General features: G+C 36.1%; 1 protein-coding gene across 1 annotated transcript; it reads left to right on the plus strand.

Moving 5' to 3' along the window:
* Nucleotides 1–6,668: 6,668 nt before the first annotated feature.
* CCD7 (carotenoid cleavage dioxygenase 7) lies at nucleotides 6,669–12,187 on the plus strand. Its single transcript, XM_078986478.1, has 7 exons — nucleotides 6,669–7,492; nucleotides 7,632–7,760; nucleotides 8,192–8,323; nucleotides 8,537–8,806; nucleotides 8,891–8,976; nucleotides 9,255–9,572; nucleotides 11,901–12,187. The coding sequence occupies exons 1-7, from the start codon at nucleotides 6,733–6,735 to the stop codon at nucleotides 12,054–12,056; spliced, it is 1,851 nt and encodes a 616-aa protein (XP_078842604.1). The 5' UTR covers nucleotides 6,669–6,732; the 3' UTR covers nucleotides 12,057–12,187.
* The last annotated feature ends 12,433 nt before the right edge of the window (nucleotides 12,188–24,620 follow it).

Here is a 24,620-nt window from a genome sequence, read left to right on the forward strand (position 1 = left end):
TAAGAGGTCCAACAAACCCTCACCCCTAGCACAAGTACCAGTGAAGGGTGATTTTTTCATTTTCCGAAGCAAACAATATTCACAACTATCATCCGAATTTAGGTCAAATGACTCCAAGAATCCATCCTTTTGGAGTTGGTCTATGCGTTTCTTGCTTACATGTCTAAGACGACAGTGCCATAATGATGCTTTATCCAAGCTATTGGAAGAATCAATACACAACACATTATTTCCTAGGTTATCAACAACCGAAACAGTTTCATATACACCATCACAAGGTAATGCTTTAAAATAAAGAACATTATTAAAGAAAGCATTAATACCACCACATTCATTATCAAAAGAAAACATAAACCCTTGTTTGTACAAACCATGAAAGGAAATAATATTTCTCGACATTTCAGACGAGTAATAGCATTTATTCAAATCGAACACTAACCCACTACTTACAAACAAAGAATAAACTCCTATCTTGGTGACAGGTGAAGCTTTCCTATTCCCCACGATCAAGTTTATCTTCCAATTCTCCACATTTTCACTTTTTCTTAGTCCAAGCAAATCATAACATATATGAATATCATAACCTGTATCAAGGACCCAAGAATTAGAATGGGTGAGTTACTAGACAATATAGTGTAAATACCTGCATGGTTGGGTTTCACTTTCCCATCCTTAACATCATGTAGATACTTTGGGCAGTTTCGCTTCTAGTGTGACTTTTCATGGCAATAGAAGCATTCAGCCTCTTTAGGGTTGGTAGAAGGAGTGACAGAACCTCTCTTGGTTCCACTTGAAGAGGAGCCATCAAGGGACTATCCCTTGGTACCCTTCTAAGGGCTCTTCCTCTTCTTTCCTTTTCCTTTCCCGATTGCTAAGATAGGGGCCACGGTAGGAGTAGGAGTGGTAACAACCAATTTACCCTTAAGACCACTTTCGGCGGTCTTCAAGAGTCCTTGAAGTTTGCTGAGTATAACTACCACTTTGTTCATGTAGTATGTCATTCGGAATTATGCATAACAAGAAGGTAAGGAGTGCAAAATAATGTCAATTGTCAACTCCTCGGGGAAATTCACATTTAGCTTCAGCAACCGGTCCACATACCTTTGCATTATCTATAAGTGGCTTGTGATGGGTTCACCATTCTTCATCTAGGTTGTTATCCTAAAGAGATGATGTCATACCTCTCTTGACGACCACTTTGATGGTAGCGGTCCATCAAGTCTTGGTGCATATCAAAAAGGTAATAGTCCTCATAGGACTTTTGGAACTTGGTTGTCATTGTGGTCAACATGAGACATGCCACTTTAGTGGCATCTCTCTCATGAGTCCGGAATTCGGCGATCTCCTCAGGAGTAGCAGACGACTCTTCAAGTTCCTTAATCTCTTTGTCGAAGACATATTCCTTGTCCTCGTAACAAGTAACCATCATGATGTTCCAGATCCAATCTATAAAGTTGGAAGCATTGAAGATGACTCTCCTACAATGGTTCATGATAGAGAAGGGACTAGTAGTGTGTAAGCCAGAAGCAGCATTGTTGGAAGACGTCTGAAAAAGAAAGACAAGTTTAGATTAGATATAAAGATAGTCCCTATAAGACACCCAAATGTAATATTAAGGCTAAGACCCAACACAATACTTTATAACTTAGAGGAGGGATTCCGTAATCCAAGCTATAAAATATGTGAAGGTAGGTGAATGATGATTCACCAATTTTCACCATGAAAAACAAAATAAATTATTAGGTTTTAATTGGTTTTTGAGACTCCTAGAGTCTTTTGAGATTCATTGAACTTTTCAATGGCATGTTTCAATCTCGAGTGTTCCCTTCAAGTTTTGTGACTGGGATGCCGAGGATCACAAAACAAGGTGTGAAGTAACCATGCAAATTACTTGGTAATCTTAATGTTTATCACCTAACTGATGTGTCGCTTAACCACAGGCGCTCCACCGATCTATGATAAACCTTAAGCCACCATTTTACTACCTTGTTAAGCCCAGGTTAGTGTGCCGGTTAACCATACACGCTCCACTAACGACTGAAGCAAAGTGCAAAGTGTAATCTCATAGGTTAGCACCTTATTCACATTTTCGTAAAGTAACTAAGATTGAAAATTTATAAAAACATTTAGTTAGTTCACATTCATCATACTTTTTAATGAGGATTAAAGTCATTGTCCTACCTGTTCGGCTAACGACCCTCCACCAGTCAAGGAAGCCGTGGGTGAGAGTGGTCACCCATTAAGCTACCATTTTATAGGCAACAACCTTATACCCCCTTATAGACTGGCTTCGTGAATGAGGCCTACTAATGGTAAAACGACTTGTTCTCATACATACATACATACATACATACATACACACACACATACATACATACATACATACATACATACATATATATATATATATATATATATATATATATATATATAACTTATAATATTATAAAGTATAAGGGTTGAATTTTAACTTTTAAAATTCTAGGGGTTGGAACTTAAAGTTTTCTAATGTGACTTTACATGTCCCAAAACTTGAGGGCAAGTTTGGTACCTTTCAAAACTTTTCAACTACATAACTTATGAGTTAGTGGTTTATTAAACTGAGAGATTTTTCATTTTATCTAACCTATGTGTTTATTAATGGACTTTATAAGAAAGACTTTTGGTAATCCATAACTTGAGGACAAATTATGGATTCCATTAAAACACATCAAGATCAAGAATTAAACTAATAGCCCTGTAAATGGATTAGACTATTTGCAAATAATTCCTACGATCTTCTAAACTCATAAGTGTATGAACATTCATATCAAAACTTTCAAGAATCATAAATAACACATACAAAAATTGAAATTTTGATAATAGCCATTGTAAATTAATTAGCATAACCATTAAACCATCTAAAACAAGTTTTATAAGACTAAAACAATTTACGGTAATGTTTGTAGTCCATTTCCAACAGAAAAACTCAAAAATCTGCATCCAGGGCCTCTTACTCGTCGAGTGCAAGAGCCTACTCGACGAGTACGATCAATTAACACATGGACTCGTCGAGTCCCCACATGGACTCAGCGAGTTCACTAAGCAGATAATAATTTTTTGAGTTTTTTTAACAAGTTTGCATCAAGTATCAAGAAAACAAGCCTAGGCTCTGATACCACTGAAACCTTGGATCTATGGTTTACTAAGATACATGCAAATTTGATTTTCCAATGTTCTTGTCCTAACTAGCATGGCATGGGGAACTTTGAAACATAATAACTAGTAGAAGAACATACCTTTTTGTTGCTTGGATTCCTTGAGAACCTTGTGAGCCTAGCACCTCAAGAGTGATGCCTCAAATGTCTCACACAACACCACAACCCTTGGAATAACCTTGAGAGAAGTTCACTAACACTCAAAATCGACTAGCCTTCTTTCTCTTTTCTTAGTCGCCGATTTTGCTAGCCATGGAGCTTCTTATATAAAGTGTCACATGTAGGGTTACTCCATGTAAACCCTAATGTCCATAGCTTTTCATTTCCAAGATCCATGGGTTTATAACCTCCATGGACTATCCATGGAGCACCTAATAGGTTTTAGCATAATTCAATAAACCATGGATCATCAGCCCGCTATACAATAATGGATGATTTACACAATCAACCCCATATATTTAATTAGTCTCCTTTTAATCACTTAATTAATTCCAAATTAATTATTGATCAATACTAATTAAACAATATTATTAATATATTAGAACTTATAATATATTAATAATTCTTAAGTGTCATTTCTCTCATTTAGTCTATCCAAGTGTTGCAATGTCATGCAACCCAAATGGACCATGCCAACCGGGTCGAGTACATTCCAGAAATAGTAATGAACTTAGACACCTAATCCAATACAAACTAGATTTCGAAAAGACCTACGATTCTTTATCCTATGACTACTTGATGGAAATAATGTAGATTATGGGGTTTGGTTCTTTGTGGTGTACTTGGATTTTGGAAATGCTTTCTTCTGCTATAGTTTCGCTCCTTGTGAATGGTTCTCCTTCTCGGGAATTTCATATGTTTAAAGGTTTGAGGCAGGGTGGTCCTCTTTCTCCTTTTATCTTCGTTTTGTCCATGGAGGGGTTTCATGTGGCCTTGAGTCCGGCTCAGATGGCCAATATATATAAAAGGATTTCAATAGGAGGTATAGCCATTTCTCACCTTCTTTATACTATTGATGTAGTCTTGAGAGCTTCTTTATTTCAGGGAGTTGATTTAGATGATCGTTGCTTGTATTGGATTTGATGGGATAGGGTTCTTTCTTCTATAGATATTGGAGGATTGGGGATGGGTAGTCTCTTCGCCTTTAATAGGGCTTTACATCTTCGTTGGAAGTGGCGCCTCTTCTACAATCAAAATTTGTTATGGGTTAGGGTTGTAAAAGTTTTATATGGACTGGGTGATCTCTCTACCCCTTTGATCCCGAGGAAAGCTTGGATGGTCCTTGAATTGTATTACAAGGATGATAGCTAATCTTAAAGACCTGGGTATGGATTTCCACACTTGCTGTTTTTTTTTTCATAGAGTATTTGCTTTGGACAATCACCGTATAGCCAAAGTCAAAGATTGTTTTTTAATTGTTTGGGATATGGATAAGCTTAGATGTATTCCAAGAGGAGGTATAGAACAATCTCAGTGGGATTCATTCTTGGATTTGATGCATGATATTCAGCTTCGTTCTGTTCCGGATAGATTGATTTGGTCTCTTGATATTTCTGACTCTTTCTCAGTTTTTTCGGCTCGTTTCGCTTTAGATAGTGGCTTGGTCTGCTCAGGAGATATGGTTACTAGATGGAATAATTGGGTTCCCATTAAACTCAATATTCTAATTTTGAGAGTACAGTTTACAGTATTCCTGAGAAAGAAAGAAAGAGAGAGAGAGAGAGAGAGAGAGAGAGAGAGAGAGATATTATCTTCGAGAGGCATTATGGTTTCCTCAGTTATGTGTACGGTTTGTTTTTGTGCAGTGGAGACTATTGATTATGTTTTTACAGGTTGCTCTAAGTTGCTAGGATTTCTATTTGATGAGATTTATGCCTTCCGGCTTAGATTTAAGTACACTCGTTAATGACTTGGCCGGATGATGTCACTTTGCGAAGGGGTCAACGGAAGGTGTTTAATGTGGTTATTTTGATAGCTTTTTTGGTGCATTTGGAATTTTTGAAATATCTTCATTTTTGGAACGGTTCTCGGAAAGAAAACATTACTTTTTGATGAAGTCGTTGAAAAGTATTTCTTTTGTATTTCTAATAGATATAATAAAGTTAAGTTACATTTGAGTGGGTAGCTTCATAACACCTATTTCGCTACTATTGTGATGTACTTGTCCTCTTTCTAGCTCCTCGCGGTTGATAAAAAAAAAATAGCGTATCAGCAAAGCTACTCATATTTAAGAAATTAATTATGGCAAGACAAAATATTTGCACATTAAGCTGATCCAAAAAGACATGTGCTTAATAACTTTGGAATTGAATGTACATGTCCTTAATAATTAATTACTGGCGAATATATGTTTCTTTTTCTAAATTTAATTAAAAAGCTAGTACACGTACAAACGTGGTAAGCACAGTCAATTAATATAAGAAAAGAACTTAGCATCTTAAATAAATTTTATAAGAGAAAGACAACATACATACAATTTCAGTATAAAAAGTAACCACATATATAAATTTAAATCCATTGTGACCGATTTTTGTTATATTAACATATTAAAGAATAACATAAAAAATTAGTTCAAAACACAAACTAATGATCAAAACTTGTTCATCATGTATTTGCATTTTTACCTTATTTAAAATAACATAAATTGTTCTATTAATATTTTGATTTTTATAATAATATTTAATAAATAGTTTATAACCCTTGTGAACCACAGTTAAAAAATTAATTAAACTTTAATAATAAAAAACTCAAAGTAATTTATCACTTATTTTAAACTATATAAAATTATAAATATTGATTTAAATAAATATGTAAAATTATATCACTTTATAATTTGTATTAATTTTATTTTAATTTTTATTCTAATGTTATTAATTTAACATAATTAGAGTGCGAAATTTAAAATTTGAAATTTAAAATGGATAATCAATAGATTGACAAGTTGCATTTATTAATTATGAGACATAATGCAGTGATGCATGATAAAAAAATATATGCATTAATTATGAGACCTAATTTGATAATATATATCAAAATAAGAATAAAACTATTATTTTATTATAATACCAAGATTAGTCATCCAAAAAGAGATTGCAGCTTGTTATTCATACTTCTAAGTAAAACCAACTAAAAACTTAAATATTACAAATAGTTCTAATTTAATGAATCAAATGTATATAAAATTTTAAAATGAATAAAAACAAAAATATTAATAAATTACATGACCTTTGTTAAAACATTATTGATCTTGATCATAATTACTTTAACCCATAGACAAATTCCGACTAAACTATATTACCACCTACTCATAACTTAATGTTTATAAATATTAATTTGTGACGTTAACTCAAAGTATAATATTAATCGACATGGACAAGTGTTAGACCAACAAACATTTTAATAAATAGAAGTAATTGTACAAAACAGTAAGGGATATCATTGTCATTTCCGCTCGTACTTTCTATAAATAGATCTTGCACCATTGCTAACTTAATTTTTTAATTTGCTATTGCCATAACCACCACCCTCGACAAAAATGCAGGCCAAAGCATTCAATTTCATCCCATTGAAACCGTCGTCTCCGGTGATCAAACTGCTGCCACCCCACGTGATCTCATTTCCTGACCATGTTACTCGAGAGATTTCCATATCTATACCAAATCAACAAGTATCAACTTCAGTACAAGACGAAAAAGCAGCAGCTTATTGGGATTATCAGTCTCTGTTCGTTTCTCAACGAACAGAGACTACTAATCCCATTGTTTTGCGTGTCGTTGAAGGATCCATCCCGTCAGATTTCCCACTCGGGACATATTATCTGACGGGACCAGGATTGTTTAAGGACGACCACGGCTCAACCGTCCACCCTCTAGATGGCCATGGCTATCTTAGAGCTTTTACTATTGATGGGGCCAAAGGTGAGGTCACGTTCATGGCCAGATATATTAAGACCACTGCTCAGGTTGAGGAGCATGATGGTCGTACCGGTGAGTGGCGGTTCACTCACCGGGGCCCGTTTTCAGTACTGAAGAACGGGAAAAAGATTGGAAACACCAAAGTTATGAAAAACGTTGCTAATACAAGTGTATTAAGATGGGGTGACCGGTTGTTTTGCCTGTGGGAAGGTGGTGCCCCGTATGAGATTGAATTTGACTTGTTGGATACTGTTGGAAAGTTTGATTTGATCAACGGTTCAGATGAATTGTCAGGATCATCAACCCCAGACCGAGATACGCTAGATCATCCTCGAGATGTGTTGGATCTGGCTGCAAGTATATTGAAACCAATATTGTATGGTAAGAATATTCAGAAAGAATTGAATTAATTAATACTTATTAAATATTATATGTTGTATGGCATGAATATTTAAAAGATATCGTTAATTATTATTTATTGAATACTATATAATTGGAATCTTTTGTTATGTGCAAGCAGGGGTTTTCAAGATGCCACCGAAACGGCTGTTGTCGCATTATAAGATTGATGCGCAGAGGAATAGGCTTCTTATGATGTCATGCAATGCAGAGGATATGCTCCTCCCACGAAGTACTTTCACCTTTTATGGTACGTAATATGTTTATCTTTTGAAAAGAAAAAAGAAAATATATAAAAGATTATGTAAAAGATGTATCATACGATATATGTTTTGATACGTGAGGAAAGAATACACTAGCTCATGTTCTTGGGAAGATGAACATAATTTCAGCATAATTAAATGATATTGATGCATAGTAATATATTGAACTCTATACATTTTATTTGTATCTGATATATATTATAATAAAGTATAATGTTTTATTGTTGATCAAACCCAATATCATGCGAAAGTCACTGTATCATAGAACTATAAGTGAGTTTAAATTTGTAAATGATAACCTATACATTTCACCTTATTTAATCAGTTTGTTAAACTATATATACATGACGTTTTTATTTGAGTTTAATTAGCGGAAAGTGTATATAACTAATAATGGAATATTTTTGTTATGTTTCAGAATTTGATTGTAATTTCAAGATGTTACAGAAACAAGAATTCAAACTCGAGGAACACCTAATGATACACGACTGGGCTTTCACAGATTCTCATTACGTATTGTTTGGCAATCGTATCAAACTTGACATTCTTGGTAATTATATTCTACATAAATGAGTATCTTTATGTTATACATAAAGAAGCTTACATGTTACATGTGAAACCACTTAACATAGTTTACAAATGAATAAAACATCATCCTCCAAAATTTCTGTCTACGATGATATGTTAGAAACAATTATATTAGTTATGTAGTTTGTTTATTTCAATTGTTATCCTCCTAATTGAGTAAAAAACAAATATGTAGGATCAATGACTGCAGTATGTGGATTTACTCCAATGATATCAGCATTGTCTGTGAATCCTAGTAAGTCGACATCTCCTATATATTTGTTGCCACGTGTTCCTATGCATGGAGACTTGAGGGATTGGAAAGTACCGATTGAAGCTCCTTCTCAAATGTGGGTGCTTCATGTTGGAAATGCATTCGAAGAAAAAGATCACAATGGAAATACACAAATTAAAATACAAGCTAGCGGTTGTTCTTACAAGTGGTTCAATTTTCAGAAAATGTTTGGTATTTTTCAATAGTCTATTCTACAATAGTAATACAACAAAATTTTAAATCTTTTGGTAACTTATTGTAATTTACTTATAACAGGATATGATTGGCAAAGTGGTAAACTAGACCCTTCGATGATGAATGCGGATAAAGGAGAAGATCAATTGTTGCCTCGTCTTGTCGAGGTTTCTCATTTAGTTTCATCAATCATTCTATTAAAACAATTGTTTATTTTAATATATAGTATAATTTTTATTATATGTTCATTTTAAAATGGGTCATACTTTGGACATTTTGACCCGATACTTATAACCATCGGTCTCCCGCCCTAGAGCTTTGTATATTTAAACATGCTTTATATATAAATTTGAAAGAATTGGAAAAATAATTGTTACAAAGAAGCCCAACCTAGGCCCGTTTTAACATGCATGTAATTACATTTTCTTTTTTCTATGACATATAGGTGTCGATTAACTTAGATGCAAACGGAAACTGTGAAAAATGTTGTGTTGATCCGTTAAACAATGAATGGAACAAAGCAACTGATTTCCCAGTTATCAACCAAGATTTTAGTGGAAGCAACAATAAGTATGTATATGCAGCAACATGTTCAGGTGTTCGTCGAGAATTGCCACATTTTCCATTTGATACAGTTGTGAAGTTCAACACCGAGAAGAATTCCACTCAAACATGGTCGGTGGGCACCCGAAGATTCATTGGTGAGCCAATTTTCATCTCGAATGGAAGCAATGAAGATGATGGGTACCTTCTAGTTGTCGAGGTACGTGCCCAATTTTTTCTTAGTAATATTTTGAGTAAATTACACGAATGGTTCCTATGGTTTGGGGTAATTTGCGCGTTTGGTCCGTAACAAATTTTTTTAACTCGGAAGGTCCCAACCATTTGTTTTTGTTACGCGGTTGGTCCCTCCCATTTGTTTTTGCTACACGCTTCATTCATATTTTACCTAAAAAGACTATTATTTAAATAGAAAAAAATTGTGGGTTAACTAAGGTAAGGTGAATAGGTGGGGTTGAGGTTTGTTTATTTAAATAAATTAAAAAATCAAGGAAAATGTGGTCTTTATAGAAAAGACAAGGATCAAGCGCGAAACAAAAACAAACAGTACCGACCTTCCGATTAAAAAAAATAAGTTATGAATCAAATGTGCAAACTACCTTAAACCAAAAGGACCATTCGTGTAATTTACTCTAATATTTTATAAAACTTCACTTTTCTCTTAAACAAAATTGCAAAAATGGTCCCTGTGGTATGTCAAAACTAGCATGTTTGGGCCAAAACGGTTTTGGCTAGCATCAATGGTCCAAAAGTTTAATTTTCTTGCAAGTTTGGTTCAATTTGGTTTGAATTTTTTTGGAAAGACGATTTTGCCCTTATTATTTAATTTTTCATTTTTGTTTTATTACCAACAATTAAAAATAATTAAAAATAAAACAAAATAAAATAAAATACCCTATCTCTCTCTCTCTCTCTCTTCTCTCTCTCTCTCTCTCTCTCTCTCGTTTCTTGCTTACTACTATCCAAAGAAGAAGAACGAGTGCTTGTCACCGGCCTAGGCTGCCCCTTCGCCTCCTTCCGGTCAGGTAGCACCACCCCAAACACTCGATTCGATCGTTGCTACCCTCCCTTTGAACCTAGACAGATGCCAACGAGAGAAAGGAGATCGAGATCTGAAGTTTGGGTTTCTTGACAATTAGGGTTTCTTGGCGGCTATGGTTTTCAGATGGAGGGTTTCACGACTGGAAATCGAGGGGAAGACACCTCGGATCAATTTTCCTTGGCTGTTAAGCCTCCGACGAAGTGGTTGTCATCGATCAAGGGGGTCATCGATCTGGGTTACATCTCCACACCACCGCCGGATCCTCTAGCTACAGACTGAACATATCTGAAGGCGACGAGCATGGTGATGGGGTGTAGCAGTGACGAGAAGAACAAGAGAGAGGGATATGATTGGCATTTGATTCAAACACCGATTCAGAGAAGAACAAGAGAGAGGGACATGATTGGCATTTGATTCAATAATTGGAAAGGACGTAAACATTTCTAGGTTGTAAATCGTAACCCCTTTCATCTATAAATCGTAATCTCTTTAACCTGTATTGATTTAGGGTATACGGTGTCTGCGATTCAGGGAGGGGGATAAAAGGGGTGTAGTTTACCTTCGTATTTATGTTTATTGAGTTGTTTGTGTGCTTATGGGTTTGAGTTAGGCAATTCATAGAAGAAATTGATTCTGATGGTGGTGATGGCAGTTCATCAGAAATCGATTTCTTAGTTTGTGAATATGATGTTCTTGTTCTTGAACTCAGGAAAAACCAAGTGTTCTTGATATTCATATGCATATATGAGTGTGTATGTGTTTAGTCTGTTCGACTTCATACAATGAATTGAACAAAATTGATAAAAGTTAGGGTTCTTCATTTTACAAATCCACTACCAGATTTGTATTAATTTTGTTTGTAGAGAGAAAGAGAGAGAGAGAGAGAGAGAGAGAGAGAGAGAGAGAGAAAGAAAGAAAGAGGAAGAGAGAGAGAGAGAGGGAGAGAGAGAGAGTATTTTATTTTTGTTTTATTTTTAATTGCTTTTTAATTACTGATAATAAAATAAAATGGAAAATTAAAATATAAGGGCAAATCCGTCATTATAAAAAAGTCCATAGGAAATTGGACCAAACTCGCAACAAAACGAAACTATTGGACCATCCTTGCAAGCCAAACCCATTTTGGACAAAAGGTGCTAGTTTTGACATACCACAGGGACCATTCTTGCAATTTTGTCTTTCTCTTAATACTACATTGACCATTGTAGTTTCAAATTTGATGTATAAATACAAAATAATAATTTAAAATTATTTATGAACTTATAAAAGTGCAAATTACAACATGGCTATAACTTGGTCTCATTTTAATGTACAATGATGCAGTATACAACAACAATATTGATATTACAACAAACAAATCAATAAAAGTTAATTGTTATTTGTGAAGATTAACCCAATTTTTATCGTATTTTTAAGAAAGATCCTAATTAAGATGTAATTAATTGCAGTATGCAGTATCGATCCTAATTAAGTTGTAATTACTTGCAGTATGCAGTATCAGAACAAAAGTCATATCTAGTGATTTTGGATGCCAAGAAGATCGGGGAGACAAACGTAATCGTAGCAAAACTTGAGGTGCCTAAATCCTTGAACTTTCCGCTTGGATTTCATGGCTTTTGGGCGTGTACGAGTTCTAAAACATAGATATAAGTTTATTTATTTTTATAATGTTTAAAAGGCTAAATGCTAGAAATAGTAGCATGGCTTCACTTATTAGTGAATTATAGCATCATATTTTACTTTTTTCCATTACAACATTAAACCTTTAAAGATTACAGTAAAAAATTTATGCTTTTAGTAACATACTCAACTATAATATTCTATTGAAGTTTTATTATGTCAAGATGTCGTGAAAACTATATCCAATTATTAGATTATATTACTTGGTGATTTTTTTTTCTATAATTGGTTAGATTTTCGAAATATAATACTTTAAAACGATTAACACATTAATGATACCACATTAATATTTCGGATATTTAACCCTTTTTAAATTCATACTAGATCAAAATACATTTTTAGGGTATATTACACAAGTAGTATGGTTTGGCGTTATCTACACGTTTAGTCTTTATCTTTATTTTTTTCATTCGGAAGTTCCTATAATTTGGTTTTGTTACAAATTTGATCCCTAATCAATGTAAAATTACTGATTTGCCCTTACTAATTTCTTTTACCTTTTTATTGTTGGATTAAAGTGTCAATGGTCTTAACTAATAAATTAGTAACATCTTATAAATAAAAAGCAAAATCATTTTTAGGTTGTCCTCTTAACCAAATATAGCTACCAATGATACTAGGAGAGAAAGAATATGATTTATTAATTTATTATATGATTAATAAACTAATTAGAAATTGAATGGAATTAATTTAGTATTAATCAAAATTAATTGAAAATTAACTTTAGATTAACTAGAATTAATTAAATGTATAATGGTAGAATTACAATTGTTTAATTGTTAAACAAGGATTCTAGAACCCTTCTATGGTGGACGGTTTTGGGAGAGGTACGGAAGGGTTCTGGAAGCCTCCATTAGCTTATAAGGATATATGACAAATCTGATAATTTTAATATTCAAATTATGGTTTATCCCAGATACCTATTATCTATAAATAGTTACAATATCCCTGGTAGAAATTGTCATTACTCCACCACAAGCAAGAGAGTTGATTTTCTCCTCCTTTCTCTCTTATCCAATTCATTCCCTACGGTTTCTAAGGTTTAGGTATGAGCCATTAGATGCAATCATACTTTTGGTGCTAGCTTTCTAGAGCGGATTTGAGGATTCAAGAGTGTTATATATGATTATAACACAAAAATATGGATTTCAATCCATTGATTTTGATTATACCTAGTTTGTATGATTGTTTCATAACTATATTGCTATAATGAGAAAAGTATTTGTCCCAAACTCTATAGATTCGTAGATTGGATACAAAAAATAAAGACCAATAAAGCACACAAAGTACCACAAAGACATCTTTCACCAAGAAAGAATGTTCTCACAAAGAGAACATGCCATAAAGACAGTCAAAAAGATGTAATTAGGGTCTTACCCTAATACATGAATATAAACTAATCTATTCTAGAGAATCCCTTCAATCAAGGGATTTTATCTAATCTAGATATAAACTAATATGGTATAAAAGGAATGGATTAGATTAAATCTTCTCCAAATTCAGATATCAGCACCAACACATCAGATGATGATCAGAGCATCAGCTTCAGGGTGTCTCGCTAATCAGGATATCAATGTCAGTGTCAGAGCGAAACACTGATCAACTTCAGCTTTAGAGTGAAACGATGATCAACTTCAGCTTCAGTAGATGTTACCACCAGCGAGAGTCATCGGTGTATCACCTGATTAATGTGCCATCAGTGTATAACCATCAGCGTTTGGACATACTAATTAGTTTTCAGTAGACGGTGTCTTCATGCCTTTGGTGCTGATAGAGTCTTCAGGGTATTTCAGTCATCAGGGGGATGTTCTTCAGTCTTTGACATATGAACTTCCATCAACACATCTTCATATTTCCTAACTAAGTATAACTATAGTGTATATTTTACATCATCAAATCTCTATAATTGAGTGACCCAACAATCTCCCCTATTTCATGATGTCAAAACCAAACTAATAAAGAATGAAATAATAAATGAACAACTACATCTTAAGTAAAATGTTGATGTCTTCTCCCCCTTGGATTTAGCTCCCCTTGGATAAATAACACTGCCTTCTTTTCGATATTTCATTTTTTAAGAAGACAAAAAGTAATCTGAAATAAAAAAGAAAACATCAATTAAAGTTAGAGGATAAGACAGGTGTATCACACTATTGTGTTTTTCCAATTGTTTAATTGTTAAACAAGGATTCTAGAACGCTTCTATGGTGGACGGTTTTGGGAGAGGTATGGAAGGGTTCTAGAAGCCTCCATTAGCTTACAAGGATATATGACAAATCTGAATATTTTAATATTCAAATTATGGTTTATCCCAGATACCAATTAGCTATAAATAGTTACAATATCCCTGGTAGAAATTGTCATTACTCCTCCACAAGCAAGAGAGTACACTTTCTCCTCCCTTCTCTCTTATCAAATTCATTCCCTACAGTTTCTAAGGTTTGGGTATGAGCCATTAGATGTAACCATACTTTTGGTGCTAGCTTTCTGGAGCGGATTTGAGGATTCAAGAGTGTTATATATGATTATAACACAAAAATATGTATTCCAATCCATTGATTTTGATTATACCTAGTTTGTATTATTTTTTCATAACTATATTGCTATAATGAGAAAAATATTTCTCCCAAACTCTGTAGATGCGTAGATTGGATACAAACAATAAAGACCAATGAATCATACAAAAATACCATAAAGACATCTTTCACCCAGAAAGAATGTTCTCACAAAGAGAACAAGTCATAAAGACAGTCAAAAAGACGTAATTAGGGTTTACCCTAATACATGAATATATACTAATCTATTCGAGATAATCCCTTCAATCAAGGGATTTTATCTAATCTACATATAAAATAACATGGTATAAAAGGAATTGATCAGATCAAATATTCTCCAGATTCGGATATCAGCACCAGCACATTAGATGATGATCAGAGCATCTGCTTCAGGGTGTATCGCTAATCAGGATATCAATGTCAGCATCAGAGTGAAACACTGGTCAACTTCAGCTTTAGAGTGAAACTATGATTAACTTCAGCTTTGGTGGACAGTATGTAACATCCTGTTTCGGATAGTTTTGAGATTCAAGGCTTGTAGGCCGTAATCTGAGTATGAGAGGGTTTTGAGGTCTTAAAAGAGAAGGGTTTAAACCCTTCTTATATATGGATAAGGTGGGTTGTGTGATAAAAGGGTTCGAGTTGTGCTTTAGACCCCTAGGGTATCGGTAAAGGTGTTGGTTAGGGCCTTTCTTGAATTTTGGATATTTGTTTGAGTGGATTTAAGGAAAAATAAGGTTGATAGAAGTATAGGGCTTCTCATTACCTTTATGTCGATATAAAGAATGTCAAAAATGGATTTATAACGAAGACGTTATGACCATTTGAAGTTATGAGGGTTTTAGGCCGAACTGGGTATGCGGGGCGTACCAGATGGGAACGCATGGCGTTCGAGGGAAAAGTGACACGGGCTAAGATGGGAACACAAGGCGTTGCCCAAAGGAACGTAGGGCGTTCGCTGAACTATTTCAAAGACTTGTTTTTAGGGTTTGGCCCCTTTATAAGCATCATTAGGGACCCAAACCTCTTCCATTCTTCAGCCTCCATCCCCTCCAACCCTAAGAACAAAACCCTAGCCTCGATTTGAGTGATTCTTGAACTTTTTGGTGAATAAGATGGTTTTAGTGCTTATTGAGGAAGAAGGAGTTTCTTGAGGAAGCATTGATTGGCTTGGAGTTTGTGGATCTAAGCCCTAATCATATGATCTAGCTCCAGAAAGTATAAAGTTTGAATCTTGGTGGCTTTCTCATGTGGATCTAGTTGGGTTGTGACTCCTTATGTTTAGCCTTAAAGAAGAAGGAACTTGGTGATCAAGCTATGGATGGGGTAAAGCTTCTAGATCCAGAACCTTCATCAATTTTGCAAAATTCTAGAGGTATCAAGTTTCCATCCTGGTGAATCATGTGTTTGATCTAGCTAGTTGTGGGTTTTATGTGCTTTTTGTCCCAAAGCTTTGGTATTTATGAGTATGGGCTACTCTAGACCATTTGAGTTGCCTTTTATGAGGTAATTAAGTGTTCTAAGCCATAAAAATGTGATCTTGGTCCATTCCTTCTATCCATGCAAAGGATTATGAAGTTTAGGGTTTTGTGTTAAAAGATTGGGTTTGGGTTTTAGAACATTTAGCCATGTCAAGGAATAAACATGGGAACTTTATGTTAAGAAATGCCTTCTTGGACCATATTCGAGTATTGGGTGAAAGGACTTAATGGATTAAGTCATTAAAATAAGAATTGGAGTTTTCGCCGAGAACGACGTGCGTAATCTCTCGGAACGCAGGGGGTTCCGACATGAGTCCCCGTCAAAGATTCAGCGACCAACGTTGTGCGTTCCGCTCATGAGCGTCACGTGTTCGTCTGATCAGTAGAGTTGTGGGCTTTGGACTTGGACTTGCTCTTGAGGACTGGCTTTTCTATTTTGGGCCTTGATGGGCCTCCTTTGTTGGGTTGCCCTGTTAGGCCTAAGGAGTTGTTGAGTTGGGCCTTATGCTTTGGGTATAACTCTGAATGTTATCTAAGAATGATTGTGTTCGGATTAGTTGGTATGGAGTCGTTGTGCAGCGGAGACGAGTGTAGGAATTTCTAGATGTCGACTAAGCTGAGTCTTCTCACTATACTTTACCTAGAGTGGTAATTAGAGTTGTGACAGATTACCTTATATGCTATTAGTATGATGTGATGCACTGTGTTATTCTACATTATTTATGGCGTGTATGATTCAAAGTTTACAAAGTTAGGACCAAAGGGTCCATAGAGTAAGGACCTAAGGGTCCACGGAGTTATGGGACTGGAGGATCCCACTAAGACAGATTGACCATAGGGTCATACAGAGTTATAGCCTCGAGTAGTTAATATGTGTTGTATGTGGTATTTTGGGGAACTCACTAAGCTTCGTGCATACCGTGGTATGTGTTATGTGTTTCAGGTTTTTATCAGGATCGCGGGAAGGCGGCGGCTTGATTGTATACACAAGAGAAAAGATTCATCAATAAGGATCCTGGATTTTGATAATTACTTTTGAAAAATATTTTGAAATATGTTATGGCATCGACACTTGAGATTTTGAGAATTATTATATGTGATGTTGGTAATTTAAAATAGAAAATTTTGTTTGAGAATTTATGGTGTTATAAGTTGGTATCAGAGCCTTGGTTTGAGGGATTCGGATACACCTTCGGGTATGTCTGGACTCAAACTGAGGATTTGAGAATAGTTTTCAAAAGGAACGATTTTTCTAAAAAAGGGTAAGAGAATTTTAAGAGAAAGAGGAAACGAGCAGTGTGTACAATCAACCAGCATCCAAACGGTGATTTCCCAAAAAACCCTTACTTATGTGCTATAAATTGTTATGAGATATGTTATGCATGCTAGAGAGTAGGCCAGGTATCTCATATTTTAGGACTAGAGTGGCCTGATTTGTGATGCCTTAGCCTCCGAGTTACTGCTATCTGTCATTTGCTTTTGAGTATGTGCGGAGTAAGAGTATCTAGCAGGAATCCTTTTTAGAGAGGGATCTAAGTAGAGGAGTAATCTAGGAGAGATGCCTAGATGAGCATTTGAGGAGCCTACTAAGAGAGTAGTCAGATACTCGCGAGGGGTGGTGTTGCTTGAGCTTGGTGGTACCTTTTGAGTACGAGTATATAAAGCGGAGTTGTAACCTAGAATGGTTATGCATGTTTATAGAGAATATTCAATGCCTGAATGCTGCTTGCTTCGTGCTTTGTGGAAATCTTGATGATGGGAGTCAGCTACTAAGTGAATATGACGATTCTCAGGAGGTAGATGGCTGGCATCATGAGGATTTCTTCAGCAACTGATGGCGGAGAAGTGTGAGAACCCAGGAAGAGCCTAAGGAGTGGCCTTTGCCAGATGAGTATACTGATAGAGGAAGAGTATTCGCAAGGGAGCGACCAGGTATGATGCCATTGATGATTGAGGAGGTTGAGCAGCTACTTAGGAAATCTAGGATGATCCATGTGGAAAGTATAGGTAGATGTGGCAAGTAGTATGGGCCCTTACTACTGAAAGCAGAGGAACCATACTCGATACCGGGAAAACTCTAGAGGATCTAAGTAGCAGATGAGAGGTGATTACATGGTTCGAGTACCATGATCCGTAGTAGATGAGAGGTGATCACGTGGTTCGAGCACCATCATTCATGGTGGTTAGTGCTTCTTCTATTATCAATTCTTCCATTGTGATTGATTAGATTGAGATCAGATGTGATAGAGTGTAGGGCCAGAGGGCCATGTTGAACAAGTTTCAAGGGAGCACACCTTGAGGGGGAAATAGATTTGGTTTCTGAGAAAGTTAGATAAGATGACAAATGGATCCGCAAGACTCGGGGATGAGTGGAGATGGTGCTTCATGGAGGATTACAGTTTGAGCTACGCAGTCGACTGATAGTGGAGATGTCATTTCCTGTGACCGCAGTGTGCTATTTTCTATGAGGAGCAGAAGGGATATGAGTTTCTGAATTGTAGGTAAAACATGTGGGGTAGCAATTGTGGTGACCTTTTCACCAGAGTATTAGCGCAATATGTTTGCTGCGAGGTATCCTTATACCAGGAAAGAGTCATTAGTGGGACTAAGATGGATAAGAACAAGGAGGTGCCTTGTTGGGGGGAAAAGTACTTTTATTAGATGTTTCCGGTGTATAAAAGGAGTATATCGAGGCGGTAGCCCTCGTGTACTTTGTTGTATATCAACAACGAGAATGAGTTTTGTGCTTATATGATTATTCCCAATTTGGGAGGTGGGTCGAGGAGTTAGAGTCAAAGTGCGTGAAAGGGAACTAGTTCTGGATTAGAGAAAGATTGGATTCTGAATGGGGTTTCCTGCGGTTTTTCAGTCTGAGGCCTCAAGATACCTAGAGGCAGTCACGTGGGGAGGATTTCGACATTTGGTCAGGAACGGGATATTTGGAGATTGGTTGGTTTCCTTTGGGAAGACCCTGGGATGATTGTGTAATACGTTCAAGAGTTAAGTGTGACATAACTGGTGAGACAATCCACTGAGTAGATTGTGGATGTGTCAATTGGTGATTGTTCGAACCATGAGTAAGGGAGAACTGGTTTTCTAGTAAAGGGATTAGTGATTCGTTCAAGTGCGGTTAGAGAAACTGTTATCTAGACTTACGGTTTGAATGCATGAGACCAGCATTATTGGTGGCCGAGGCGAAGTGCAGAGCAAGGTAATGCAGGATGTACATGTTCACGAAAGGACGAGTCTCCCCACGGCAGGTAGCCGTTGGGCAGATACTATGTGGTGACTAGAAATTGTTCAAGGTTGTAATGGAAAAATTCGAGGTGATTGGGTCAAAAGGATAGCTTCGGCGGTAAAGAACTTCAGGCTTAGCGTACGGGTTCTTATGTGCATTTTGGAAAGGGTAGAAGTGGATTGGACAACCAACTCCAGGGTCAGCATGTGTATACTTGCATGGGTTTGGAGCAATGGAGGAGGAATTTTCGGATGTTCGTCAACGCGTTCTGAGTCGTTGACGATTCGTCCATAAGCGTTGGAATATTCCAAAGTTGTTTGCTGTGCGAAATGAGGATTAGTTACGAGATTCTGAAGGAATGCATTGATGTATCTATTTATGATGCCGTAAGTAGGAGATCAGTGGTTGAGGTAGGACATCGTGAGTTTCCGTGATGGTGTACCGACAACCGAGGTATCCGAGTATGATGTCCTTAATTCCAGATTATTTTGAGTTCTGACTTAAGAGACGGCAAGCGGTGTACAAGTATCTATGGTTCCAGTGGGAGCTCTTGGGCTAATTGATGTCAAACAATATTATTTAAGAATGTGAAATGTAGTGAGAGAAGGAGTTTTTTTTCATGACGGTAGCCATCAGGAGTAATTATGCTTATTTTTGGATGGGTGTGTAAGCATATATCTATGATTAGCTGCGGAACATTGGTTAATAGATGCAGAGTATGGCGCCAACTTGAGGATGAGACCGTAGTATGGTAAGAGAAAGTACTGTAAGGCTGCAGGGAGATGCAACATCCATGAATTAGTATGAGAGGGTGTGGTAATACTGCGGGGAGCCGAAGTATTCACGAGTTAGTGAGAGGGTGTGGTCACACTACGAGGAGCCGTAGTCTTTACCAGTTAGCAAGAGGGTGTGGTGATACTGCGGGGGGGGGGGGGGGGGGGGCGTAGTATTCCCCAGTTAGCAAGAGGGTGTGGTGATACTGCGGGGAGCCATAGTATCTACCAGGCAGCGAGATGGGGGGCGATACCGCGGGAAGCCGTGGTACTCGCCAAGTAGTAAGGGATCATTATGGAACTGCGGGGAGCCGTAGCTTTTGTTGGTCAGAGGGAGAGCGCTATGGAATTACGGAGAGCCGTAGTTTTCACCAGCCAGAGCATGATGTAGAATATTTCTTAGGCTTGTGTAGCCTTATCAATTGAGTCTGTACGATCTTGGTGGTTGAACCAAGGGAGAGACCGAGGTCTCCATATCTTTCAGGAGTCGTTATATTCTGAGTTGAGTTGTAGTTATCGCAATCAAAGGGAATTGGAGGAATGGTGTATAATGTTGGATTAATGTCTAAGTCCATAACTATAATTGGTAAAACTTGACCCGACCCGGCATGGTCCATTTGGGTTGCATGGCATCATGCACTTGGATAGACTAAAATGAGAGAAATAACACTTAAGGTTTGTTAATATATTATAAGTTCTAATATATTAATAAGGTTATTTAATTAGTATTGATCAAGAATTAATTTGGAATTAATTAAGTGATCAAAAGGAGACTAATTAAATATATGGGTTGATTGTGTAAATCATTCATTCTTATATATGTGGGCTTGTGATCCAAGATTCCTTATGTTGGACTAAGTCCATGGGGTGACCCATGGATACTCCATCGAGGTTAAAATCCATGGAGCATAAGGAATGGGTAAAGTCATGAGTTACATGGTGTAACCCTAATAGCCACCATATAAAAGAAACCCATGGCTCAAGAAATCGGGACTATGTGTGTGTATGAGGGCTAGACGATTTCATGAAGTGTTCTAATTTCTATCTAAGTTATTCCAAGTGCTTATGGTGTTGTGTGAACCATTTGAGGTGTCACACTTGGGGCACTAGGCACTCAAGCTTCATGAAGACAAGCTCCATCAAAGAGGTATGTATTCTATCTTGTTATATTGATTGTTGTGTATGCTAGTTTAGGATAATACCTTGGATATTCATATTTGCATGTATAATAGAGAAAACATAGATCCAAGGTATTTAGGGTTGCATGTACACTTAGGAGTGTTAGAATGCTCATAACCCAACAGTGGTATCAGAGCGTAGGCTTGTTTTCTTGTTATACTTGCAATAAAGGCTGAAAAATCGAGTTTTGTTGCTGTCAGCCCAGCTGACTCGCCGAGTCCATGAAGGGACTCGACGAGTCCAAGGCAAAATGCATCCAACTCGCCGAGTTGTGTTCATGCACTCGACGAGTTGGACCCCAGACAGCATATCTTCGAGGTTTTTGGCTAGAAATGGACTAGGAACATTACCCTAAGTTGTTTTGAACTTATAAACTTGTTTTTTAATGTGGTAATGTTCATGCTAATCCATTTTCAAAGATAATTGTCAATAGATTCATGTTTTGTATTAGTTTAAAGGTTAGACTAATTACATGAAAAAGTTTGATTTGAATTATCTTGTTCTTATGAGTTGCTTAGATTAATAGAAAAGTTGAGTGAAAAAGTTGTTTTCAATCCAAATTAATCTAAGAGTTGAGTATAAAATGTGTTTGTGTAACTTATCCTTAAGTTACATGAAGAGTCACATTAAAGACTCATAAAACTCATAAAGTTGGCAAAGGTTACAAAAGATGAAGAGTCTTGTCCTTAAGTTATGGAGGTTCAAGAGTCACTTCATTAATAAATAAATAAATAAAAATAATGTAACCTTAATTAATTTCATAAGTTATAAAATAAAGAAAAGGTTAATTCTTTATTAGTTTAAAGTCTTCCATAATTTGTCCTCAAGTTATGGAACTTGAAGAGTTTTTGGATTAAAACTACTTTAAACATATAAGTTATGGAATTAATTAGTTTTGAATAGTTTCAAAACTTGCCCTCAAGTTTTGGAATTTGTAAAGTTTTCTCTTATGAATACTTTAATTCCAAGTTAGCCCTTAGAATTTTAAAAGTTAAAATTCAACCCTTATACTTTATAATATTATAAGTTAATAATATATATATGTATAAGAGTAACGTCGGTCTTACCGCTAGTACGCCTCATTCACGAAGCCGGTCTATAAGGTGGGTATAAGGTTGTTGCCTATAAAATGGCAACTTAATGGGTGTCCACTCTCACCCACCGCTTGCTTGACTGGTGGAGGGTCGTTAGCCGAACGGGTTTGACATGACTATAATTCTCCCTTCATTAAAAGTATTAATGATAAATACTAAGTAACTAAACTCTTAATAATTCCCAATCTTAGTTACTTAGGAAAATGTGAATAAGGTGCTAATCCATGAAATTACACTTTGCACTTTGTTTAAGTCGATTAGTGGAGCGTGTGTGGTTAACCGGCACACTAACTCGTATTTAACAAGGTAGGCAAAGGGTAACTTAATGTTTATCATAGTATCGATGGAGCGTGTCTGGTTAACCGGCACATCGATTGAGGGGTAAACACTTAAGGGTACCAAGTAATTTGCATGGTTACTTCACACCTTGTTTTGTGATCCTCGGCATCCCAGTCACAAAACCTGAAGGGCACACTCGAGATTGAAACATGCCATTGAACAGTTCAATGAATCTCAAAAGATCTAGGAGTTTCAAAACCAATTAAAACCTAATAATACATTTCGTTTATCTTGGTGGAAATTGGTGAATCGTCATTCACCTACCTTCAAATTGTTTTATAGCTTGGATTACGGCATACCTCTTCTAAGTTATAAAATAGTTTGTTGGGTCCTAGCCTTAATATTTCATATTGGGTGTCATATTAAGGACTTTAAGATCAACTATCTTGAATATCTCCCAAAAGATGTCTGGTTTAGACATTTATGATCTTCCCAAATCTCTTGAAACAAGCTTTCCTAAATGAAGATGATGTCCCATGGATATCATACTTCTTTCTCCTCCTCCGATTATTCTCCCTAACCCACAAGTTCTTGAAAAGTTTAAGGTCACTCAAGCCCTAATGGCAAGGCAAGGTCTAGGTGTGATCACATCTTGGAGATGTAGTCACATATTGACAAGCCGGGAGAGTTGGGTGTCAAAGTCTTGAGAAAGTTGGTGGTTCAATCACTTTCTAAGTCACATAGTGAGTTCCTTTGGGACACCTATGAAATAGACTATGACAAGACCCTTAATGATCTTATCTATTTTCTAAGATCAACTTCCTGAAACTTTATGGACATTGACAATAGTGACACAGGAAATCCAGGAAAGCATTCTCTTCCCAATGGAAAGGGATCGGCCATAGTCAACTCGGTTGAATAAATGGTAAAGAGAAAAGCTAAGTCTGTGATAGTCCTATGTACCATTATCAAAGGGTCCATATGTTTATATTGCCAAAGGAAGGGTCATTAGTTGCGAAGCTGCCAAGTTTACCTAAGGATGTTAAAGTCAATAAGATTGACTCTACTTCAGGTAAAGTCCACTAATCTAACTCTGTTAAGTTTCTATTCTGAGATTCCTGATACATGATGTGACTGGGTCACATGGTGATGTTTTAAGAATCAAAGAAAAGTGAAGGAACTTAAAGAAAGAATATGCTGAATCTGATCGCGTGGATGGATTTCTATCGCGTAGTTTGAAAATCGGATTCTTGAGCTACTTCTTAGGAGTTATAAGATATGGCTTAGGAATAGATAACAACAAGTTTTCATATGGATTGTAAGGATAAGTTTTTCCGCATAGTTTTAAAATAAAAGAAAATTTTTGATTTTATTTATTTTAAATATCCTTACAATGGCATTTGAAAAAAAAATTGTTGCTTATATGATTCCATTAATAGCAATAGTGGAAATATGTAATTGATTCTTTCATTTGTGGTAATGTCTAAATTTACCAAATAAGGAAAGATTCTCATCACCCAAGTCTCAATTGGACCGGGACTTGGAATCATGCAAGTTGTATAGCATGATGAATGAGAACTTTCAAGTATTGGAAAAAATTAAGACTAATTACTTATTCACATGGATGTGTGAGTCAAGTAATGGACTAAGGGATAAAGCACATAGTCATGTGCACTGATTAAGTCCACCACTTAAGATAAAAGGCTATTCGTCATAGTTTACTAAAGCTTAGTAAATATGATTATACTTACAAGCGTAAGTGTAACTCTGAGACATTGGAAAAGGTTCCAACGTATGGCAGAGCGAATAAGAAGAATCAAATTAGGCAGAAGGATAAAAGTTCCTCAAATCTGAAAAGATGGGAGAGTACTTTAGTATCAGTTTTGTGATCATCTTAATGATTAAGAAACCATATCAAAATTAGTTCTC

The sequence above is a fragment of the Lactuca saligna genome, chromosome 3 (assembly GCF_052625555.1).
Source record: "Lactuca saligna cultivar CGN05327 chromosome 3, ASM5262555v1, whole genome shotgun sequence".
NCBI classification, from domain to species: Eukaryota; Viridiplantae; Streptophyta; class Magnoliopsida; order Asterales; family Asteraceae; genus Lactuca; species Lactuca saligna.

What these genes read in the sequence shown, in the direction of transcription:
- CCD7 (XM_078986478.1), top strand. Translation starts at nt 6,733, where the DNA reads ATGCAGGCCAAAGCATTCAATTTCATCCCATTGAAACCGTCGTCTCCG. An exon ending in AAGTACTTTCACCTTTTATG is followed by an intron (nt 7,761 to 8,191) that starts GTACGTAATATG and finishes GTTATGTTTCAG; the next exon opens with AATTTGATTGTAATTTCAAG. An exon ending in TGTTGCCTCGTCTTGTCGAG is followed by an intron (nt 8,977 to 9,254) that starts GTTTCTCATTTA and finishes TATGACATATAG; the next exon opens with GTGTCGATTAACTTAGATGC.